Source organism: Melanerpes formicivorus, unplaced genomic scaffold (assembly GCF_026170545.1).
Source record: "Melanerpes formicivorus ecotype bairdi unplaced genomic scaffold, bMelFor1.0.p_v2 SCAF_1532, whole genome shotgun sequence".
Classification (NCBI taxonomy): Eukaryota; Metazoa; Chordata; class Aves; order Piciformes; family Picidae; genus Melanerpes; species Melanerpes formicivorus.
Genome location: NW_027143884.1, coordinates 33,960 through 43,031, shown reverse-complemented (window position 1 = coordinate 43,031; position 9,072 = coordinate 33,960). Strand labels below are relative to the sequence as shown.

The 9,072-nt window shown below is 49.3% G+C and overlaps 1 protein-coding gene across 1 annotated transcript; it reads right to left on the bottom strand.

Moving 5' to 3' along the window:
- Positions 1 to 590: 590 nt before the first annotated feature.
- On the bottom strand, positions 591 to 4,881 carry LOC137461260 (somatomedin-B and thrombospondin type-1 domain-containing protein-like). Its single transcript, XM_068171066.1, has 5 exons — positions 4,665 to 4,881; positions 3,000 to 3,194; positions 2,335 to 2,425; positions 1,332 to 1,508; positions 591 to 708 (listed from the first exon to the last, which is right to left on the bottom strand). Exons 1-5 carry the CDS (start codon positions 4,879 to 4,881, stop codon positions 591 to 593), a joined length of 798 nt encoding a protein of 265 aa, XP_068027167.1.
- Between the last annotated feature and the right edge of the window lie 4,191 nt (positions 4,882 to 9,072).

Genomic DNA, 9,072 nt, shown 5'->3' with positions numbered 1-9,072 from the left:
ACCTGGGCTGCAGGGATCGGCTGGTCTCAACCTTCCCTCCATAAGCACCTAGTCTGTCTAGCTTTTCAGAATAATAACTTATATTAGTCTCAGTGTCCAGCACTGCTGCTGTCCTAAAGCATGAAACAGAATTGTAATAGGTATAAAATGTTCATGGAAGCTCACTTGCTTGGCAAGGATGACTTCAGTGTAAAGCCTGCCTTTTTATCTGCCCGCAGGAGAGGATTTCTGAGATGTGCCTGCAGTGGTGTAAGAAAGGTCAGTTCTGTACATAGCTTAGAGTCAGTTGTTCTCTTTTTAAAGGCTTGCATCAAATGGAGCTTTTTATCATTTTACTTGTAGTAGCAGCTACTACAGTTAGAAACATTAGCTCTCGGTGAGAGAAGAGAAATACAGAAAGAAGCTCCTAGTGCTCTGACAGAGAGATCAGGGTTAGTGGTTCCTATCCAGGCAGAGTTTCCCAAAATGCTTCCCCAAAGTTCCACCTCCTTGAAGGTTTGTTCAGGCTCCAGCAAACACAGCAGGAAGATGCTGGTGTCTTGGCATTGGTATTATCTTCTTAATCTTTTTGTTAAAGGTCTTTAAAACTTTCATGTAAAAATAAAGCTGTGCACAAGGGGACATGAACACTGCTCCAGCTGCCGAATCCTCTTCCAGGTTCCTTGGCACTGAGAGTTGCCAACTGCTTCCCAGTGTAAGACTTTCCCTCTGAAATGTGACAACAAATGATGGGTTGAAACACTGAAAACTGTTCAGTTCCTATTACTAGGTTATGATTTCTCACTTGTCAGAAGATTAGATTTGCATCGTAATGTCAGACTTTAGTTCATCTAGCTCTTAAAATGCTTCCTGGAGCAGGCACTATATTCCTCAGCATAGTACACAGGGAAGAGGATGGAGTAGCTGGTTGTACAGGTATTTAAGTATTGTGCATTTTGGTAAATGTATGGATGAAATAAAAATGTATTGCAAAGAGTCTGCTTTCAAAGTGACTGCTCTAGAACCAGGTGTGTAGGTGTTACAGCAGTGCTGATCCTCAGCTCTTACAGGAAGGGCCTGTAGCTGCAAAAGTTACATCATCCCTTCACAGCTGTAAATAAAGCATTCAAGGCACTGAACTCTTACATTTAGTTAGTTCCCAGGTTTTTCTGGGTCTTAAAAGCAATTTCTATGAGAACTGAAAGGGTAAATCATCTGACCCCTCAAATAACATGAGTCATTTCATTTTTAGGTATAATAAATGCGGCTTTGAGTGAGGCCTTCGGAAGTCTTAACTTCTATACTAGGTTTTGCTACAGAAGAGAGAGACAGCAGAAAAATAGCTTCTTTACCCATCTGCATTGTGACCATCTCCAGCACAGCGCTGAGTGTCCCTGTTCATAGCTGGAGGCTGGCAAGCTACACACACAGTGTGCCCTTCTCGTAGGTACCGCATCCACTGGGCGTAGGGCCGGGTCTCCAAGGCGCAGTGGTGGGAAAGGGATTCTGTTCGAAATTCCACACAGTAGCTGCTCAGAAGGGAAAGTACTAAATGAGTTACAGCAGATAAAGCACAAGCTAGGTGTACTCTTCAAATGTACTCAGGCATCATAGGGGTAGTACTGTTGAACTGAACGTTAGGCATCATCACTACCACCAAGTTTGTTTTTGACCCTAACCTAATTAGTGGATCGTTAGAAACATGATGCAAAGCCTCTCTCATTCCATGCTCCAATCCCCTGCCTGGTGGTTGTGTATTCTTAAATGATATTGAAAAACAGAGCTCACTAACCCTTATTTTTTTCCTCTATGCTGCTAAAAGAGCAAATGGAAAAGAGGCTTTAAGAATAGCAGTGAGCCTTCCTTTTCTGGGAAGAGTGGCACAGGGCAAAGCATTACAGACCCAGCAACAGCCTCATTTAAACTTCATAACCATCCCTGCTAGTAACCAACAAAGTTTGTACTGCTTAGGTCAATTAAGTTTGTGTTTGTGTTTTGTGGGGTTTTTTTGAAGTCTCATTCAGCTCATTTTGTTTGTTCAGAGCCCTATGTCTAATTTCTCAGCCTGACACTCAAGGATACATTCAGCTCTGGTTCAGCCTTATTTAGCACTTGCTGTCCCAAGCAGCTGTCCCCAGCTTTGCCTTGACCTCAATGTCTAACTCAGGACAATTAGCAAGTAATGAAACACAACACACAGAGCATGCAAATGAACTACAAGAGGGGAAAACAGTACAAGCTATAGCTTGTTGTGTAGTTGTTGCACTTTTAATTACGTTTTTCTCTGTAGCCAGCTGTTTTCTGCTCAAACAAGATGACTTGTTTCTGCTCAACCACTTGCATATGAGAGCTTACCCAGCTGCTTCTTTGTCTGAAGGCCAGGGAGAAGATGCTGCTTGGCGGTTTCTTTCTTTACCATATTCAGAGGTAACAATGAAAGCAGGGACTGAGGAAGAAGTTATGATAAGACAGGAAGACAAAACTGGGTCATATTTCAATTACTGTAACAGTGGGTGAGCGCATCAGAGCTTGTGGATGCTGATGCTGACTGGCTTTACTAAGGAAATCATAACATGTTGGCAACAGCAGACCTCAACCTCATTCCCTACAGCTGAACTCTCTCCTTACTCGTTAGCAATACATCTAGACATGCCACCTAGTTTGTGAGGAAACAGGATGTGCTGGGAGCCTGCTGGGAGCCTGCAAGGAGCTCTGCTTCCATGTCGTGCTGAATTTGTGTTCTAACTTTGCAGAGTTAATGTTACACTTACTGAGGAGCTTCAAGAAAGGAACTGAAGGAATGCATGCCCCTTAGTTGCTTATTTAATAGAAATGAAGGAAAGTTTGAGAGTAGGAAAAAACCCTAAGAGAATCAAGAGCAATATGACAGTAGAAAGTAAGGGTTTCACTTGTCTTTGTAACCAGCTAGCTGCAGATTGATGCTTTATTTTCTGTTTAGTGATGTCAGTAACATTTCTGAGTGCCCTAGTGGGCACAATGTAGAGAGAAAGAGAGAATACCATGTTCGTGGCCGCAGTGCTCTCCCTTGTAAGTCAGGTAGTCCAGGCAGGCAGCCTTCTCCTCGAGAGCAGGACACGGCTCCCCCCCGTTCTGAGGCTCCTGCTGCATGTAGCGCCTGCGTAGCCGCAGGTGGGGGTGGCACTGCTCTGCACAGCCACTCCAGTGACTCCACTCCCCCACCACGCATGGAAGAGCTACAAACCAGTACTCAGCATTACTAGCAGTCAAGATTCACAGTTTATCCTACTCTCAAAAGCTTGAGTAATAAGACTATTTCTTACATGCTTTCATAGTTTTAAATGCTCTTCTAGAAGTGTGCACCTCTAATTTTAACATCCCAACCTGCCTGCAGTGTTTGGCTCCCTATTCCATCCCTCATCCAGAGCCAGCTCCTCATGAAAACCTTTCACTACAGCTGTGGGCTTCTTCTGTACCCTCTTCTGAAGCACACAGCATTAGCTCCAAAGGGGGACCAGCCTGTGGATTATGTAGACCAGTGAGTGGTCTGACCCTGGCAGAGGAGATCTTACCAATGTTTACAAACATCTGAAGGGTGGGTTTCAAGAAGAAGGGGCCAGGCTCTTCTCAGTGGTGTCCTGTGATAGGACAAGGGGCAACAGACCACAGGAACTTCTATCTCAACATGTGGAAGAACTTTGCTGTGAAGGTAAGGCCCTGGAGCAGGCCGTCCAGAGATGTTGTGGAGTCTCCTCTGGAGGCTTCCAAGACCTGCCTGGATGCAGTCCTGTGTGAACTGCCCTGGGTGATCCAGCTTTGGCAGCTTTGTCCAGCCAGCTGGGCATCAGGCTGCCTGAGGGCTGGTGCTGCACCCGAAGGTGAGGGCTGTCCCCCATCGCACATGGAAGGAGGGAGGACAAAGTGTTGAAGACGGCAAAAAGCAGGAACACGGCAAAGTGGGGGCTGTAAATAACTCCAGGGCTGCTGCGTCTAGTTCGGGAGAACTGGGCCGCTTCCCTCTCGGCACTGTCGCCCTGGGAGTCAGGGCTGCCCCGCAGCCTGGCAGGGAACCCTCCCACTCCTTTCCGTGTGCCCCTTTAGAAGTCTACCTTGAGTGTGGGTCCTTGCTGATTCCTGCCCCTAGAAATGAGGACAAAACCTCACCCTGGGGATTTCCCTGACTATTTCACTGATACTCGTTTGGCGAGACGTGAGGAGTCGGCTCAGAGACACAGACGGTGCTAAACACATCTCCCTGTTCTCTCTGCAATCCTACATCCCCGCTGCAAAGAGCGTGCTGTTGGGATGACAGCAAGGGTGATGTGAAATAACATTTTAGAGGGAAAATCACTTCAGGCTGGCAAACCCCAGGCGCTGCACTGCACCTGATCCTGAAACCCTGTCACTGTCCAGTTGGGAACAGCTGCCCCCGACTGTTGCGCCGGCTGCCGCCCTCTGACCCTGCCCCCGCCCCAAGGTCGGTCCTGCCGGGGTTCTGCAGAGCGGCTCAGCCCCGACCCGCACTATTCGCCCCAGCTCTCAGCCCCAGTAAGCCGCCACCCGCAAAGCAGGGACCTGTCCAGCTGTGGCTGCGGAAAAGGATGGGTCCCCGCGGGGTCCCCGCTCCGCCTGCCCCGCGCCCGGGCACCTCGGTTGGTTCTCTGCGGGCCGAGCCCCTGCGCCGGGGCGGAGCGGACGGCACCTACCTGGACACGCCTGGCCGTGGTCGCTGCAGCAGTCCCCGGCTCGCCGGCACCCTGCGTCGCAGTAGCAGGTTCCGTAGCCCCCTCCCTCCCGCCATCCTTCACCGACACAGGCCGCGTCCCGGCCCGGGCAGCACCTTCCCGAGCAGCCGCCGCCGGCCCCGCTGCCGGCCCATAGCAGCCACAGCCACAGCGCTCCCGACAGCGCCGCGCCGCCCATTGCCCTGCCCCGGCGGGACGGTCCCGCCGGCACTCGGGGAGCGGGGCGGGCAGCAAGCGGGGACGGGACGGTGCGGGGGGGACGGGGTGGGTCCTGGCCGCCCCGCCCGCCCAGGCAGGACCGCGCTGGCCACCTGCTCCCTGCCCCGAGCAGCCGTGGCAAAGGTCCGGGAGCGGGGAGAGCGGGAGGTGGGAGGGGAACCTGACCCTGGGGGTGTCCCGTCCGGGGATGTGCCCCACGGGATCCTCATGGCGGGAACCCACTCAGTGACGTCCCACCTGGCAATGCCCTGTACTGGATGTCCTGCACTGCTATGTCCCCCACACGGCCGTGTTCCGTGCAATGGTGTCCTGAGCAGCAGTAACCCACTCAGCCACGTCCTACACAGCCATAGCCGGCAGAGTGGTGTCCCACACTGCAGGCACCCACCAGCGATGTCTCTCCCAGTAACCGCCCTCATAGCGATGACCCTCACAGCAGTGTCCCACACAGATTTGTTCCTCTCATACAACGATGTCCTGCGCAGCAGTGTCACACAGCCCTGTCCTGTGCAGCAATGGCCCGACCTGCACAGCGATGTCACACCCAGTGGTGCCCTGCACACCGGTGGCACGCATCTGTGAACGGCACAGCCGCACCTTGTACAGCAGTGACCCTCACAGCTGTCCCGGAGCGTCCCCATCCACCTTCACACAGCCCAGGGAACGGGGACAGCCTGGGGCCACCGGACATGCCTATTGGTGCAGGCACTTTCTCGTTTCAGGGCACATTCCACACAGCCAAGAGCATTTGCTTGTGTCATGTTTTTCATTCTCTTGTTTGTTTTTGTTTGCTGGGTTTTTTAAAGGCTCTGTTCCCAGAACAAACACCAGAAGCTGGTGTACCAGGAAGGCAGGATGGATCCCAAGTAACTTCCTACAGCACAAAGATCTGGATTCTGATTTTCCATTATCTCCAGTCCTAAGAGGCTTTCAGAACTTGATCATTTTAGCCAAATATTAAGTCCCCAAAATAATCAGTGAGGTGACTGTAAATTATGTTAGCTTTGCAGACTTGGAATATGCAGATAGTTGGCTACTAAGGTGAGAGAGGTCTGGGCTCCTGAAGCTGCCTACAAATGGGAGGTATCAGTTTATATTATCTGCTCCATGTGGGTATTTGGACCTCCTAAGACAAGGTGGGCCAGACAGAGTTTAATTTCTTCTAGCCATCACAAGGCTGCTGTTAAAATGCTGTTTCAGTCCTGGAGACTGGGTCTGACTGTTACCCAGTGTGCCACTAATGATCTCCCTGGCCTGTTGCCACCCTACCACTGGAACACTGGGGAAGTTCCTGTGGTGGGCACGAGGAGAACCCGACTTGCAGTCTGCCTTGGTGAAAGGCAGTGGGAGAGCAGGAATGCCTCTTGTGTTTTCCTTTATTGGGTTCCTGCAGTTCACCTGAAAGAAGAGGATTAGCAAATGGATGCAGAATCTACCTTTATGAGCAGATAAATCATGCACGGATGACTGAGGCTAAAGGATGCTAAAGTCAGGAAAGCTTGGATGTGTTTGGCAAAAATTAAAGCGTGGCTTTCTCTTTAGTGGATATGCTTACAGAAAAAACAAGAAACTGTGTCTGCATTGCTCTGAAGAAAGCAAACAGGATGCCAAGGGGAAACTTTAACATTTCTCCTCGATGCAGTAAAGCAGATTCTTTGCAACAACCAGAAACAAAAGAAACAAAAAAATGAAGGGAGAGAACAAGCTCACCCAGTTTGTTCCAGTACATACTACCCACCCCCCCACCCCCCTGCTCTTCGGGCTAGTTCTTAGGACTAGCACTAGGTAACTTGTAAGGACAAAGAAATACAGCAATGCATTCTTGGGCAATGAAGCAACATTGAGACCTCATGAACAATTTCAGCAAAACAAGGAGAGATTTTTTTCCTACTTTGATACGAGATAGTCCACAGAAGGTAGGCATTGCTCATGCCCTGCTATTGCTGTCATACAGATAATGTTACAAGGAAAAGCAGTTTGGGGCCAAGCTGATGTACAAGGCATGTGATGGGAAGCTTAGGGAATGGGCAGAGGCCTTGCTCTGTCCTCCTCGTAAGACACGGAGACCATAGCACTGAACAGAGTTCATCAGTCATTTGTTCCACACATACCCTTGGTGCCAAAATATTGCTTCTTAATCCCAGAGGGAGGAGAAGTCTCAGGATTGTATTATAGTCTTCTCAAAAGCAGGTGTTGCTGCTGGCTCTGAGATGTTGAAAGCCACGGTCTAGCTTGCTACCAGCCATTTTTTCACTCCTCTGACATTTCTGCCCTGTTTCATCTTTGGGTACTCAAAACTCAAATTCCCCAAATAAAATACAAGGGCAGTGCTAATTGGTAAGAGGGGAAAAGAGACCAAGATTGTGAGAGCTTTTTCAACTGGTTTCTCCAATGTGTAAATGATTTTCAAGAGGCTCGTTCCATTGTTTTCCTGTGCCCAACCAAAGTGTCCCCATTGCCTTACATGGAGAGCTCATAATTTTTTAATACCACAAAGACAAAACTGAGCCAAATGAGCTTCAGCAGCAGCTCAGACAGAGAACTATTTGCTGCTATTACCATGCTTACCATCTCCATGATTTACCTTGCTTATTTCTTCTCTCTCTAAACGAAGCACATAAAGCAGAGCCAAGCTCTTACTCTCTCCATTCCTATGCTGCAACCTACCTAGAATATTAGAATAGAATAAATTTTATTAGAATAGAATAAACCAAACCAGGTTGGAAGAGACCTTCAAGATCATCGTGTCCAACCCGTCAACCAATCCAACCCACCCAAACAGCTAACCCATGGCACCAAGCACCCCATCAAGTCTCCTCCTGAACACCTCCAATGATGGTGACTCCACCACCTCCCCAGGCAGCCCATTCCAATGGGCAATCACTCTCTCTGTATAGAACTTCTTCCTAACATCCAACCTGAACCTCCCCTGGCACAGCCTGAGACTGTGTCCTCTTGTTCTGGTACTGGCTGCCTGGGAGAAGAGACCATCATCAGCCTGTCTACAACCTCCCTTCAGGTAGTTGTAGAGAGCAATAAGGTCACCCCTGAGTCTCCTCTTCTCCAGGCTGAGCAACCCCAGCTCCCTCAGTCTTTCCTCATAGGGCTTGTGCTCCAAGCCCCTCACCAACTTTATTGCTCTTCTCTGGACTTGTTCCAGCAAGTCAACCTCCTTCCTAAACTGAGGGGCCCAGAACTGGACACAGTACTCGAGGTGTGGCCTAACCAGTGCAGTGTACAGGGGCAGAATGACCTCCCTGCTCCTGCTGGCCACACTGTTCCTGATGCAGGCCAGGATGCCATTGGCCCTCTTGGCTGCCTGGGCACACTGCAGGCAGAAGGCTGAAAACACCTGCAGCAGGAAAAAGTTCAGTCTGGGAAAAAAAATATGCTTGATAGTAAAATAACTCTTTTTCACTTTCCAAGTTTACCTTACAGCCGTGGTGACTTTGAGGACCTGATTTATGAACTGTTCAGCTCAACTTCAAAGTCTTTTCCACATACATCATCTGTCAGCCTGCAGCATTCCACATGCCCACACCTCTGCACAAGCAAACTCTGTGGAAGGCCCTACCTTGCTCAAACAGAGCTCATTTTCCTCTGCCACTAGCAAATTAATCCGATTGCAAGCAAACGAGAAGGCTTCAAAGATCCTGCAGGGCATTTCTTTGCCTTTCAGACTGGCGTTTGCACACAGCTCTTATTTATTTCTCAGAGATGCCCTTCTGAAAGCAACCTGCTTGCATGTTACACTGAGACAACATGGTGACTGATGCCACTACAAAGGCTGCAGGCTGTATCCATCCGACTAGGCAGGGCCATTCTTCCTGGGAGCACCACAGCCAACTACAACTCCAGTTTGTCATAAGAGGCCCTTGTTCCCCTTGTTCTGAAAAACCACACTTTCTCCTGATAAGAAATAACCCCTGGTAATGTGGATAAGCAAATCACAGTGTTTGCTAGTGCAACTGACAGCTTAAACCACAGCAAAATTCTCTGTGTGAGACAGATGAGGAGTAATTTGTCATCACTAAAAATCAGTGTGCATTAGAACACAGCAGATGAATCATGAAAGGTTCCTCTGCTATCATAGCCCATGATGTTATACAGAAAGCACAACAGTCTTTCAATGGCTAGCTTGAACTGTTCT

Coding starts and splice junctions, on each gene's coding strand:
- LOC137461260 (XM_068171066.1), bottom strand. CDS start 4,881: ATGGGCGGCGCGGCGCTGTCGGGAGCGCTGTGGCTGTGGCTGCTATGG. Junction 1,509..2,334: donor TCAGACAAAGAAGCAGCTGG/GTAAGCTCTCAT, acceptor CCTTCTGAGCAG/CTACTGTGTGGAATTTCGAA. Junction 709..1,331: donor GATGGTCACAATGCAGATGG/GTAAAGAAGCTA, acceptor GTCACATTTCAG/AGGGAAAGTCTTACACTGGG.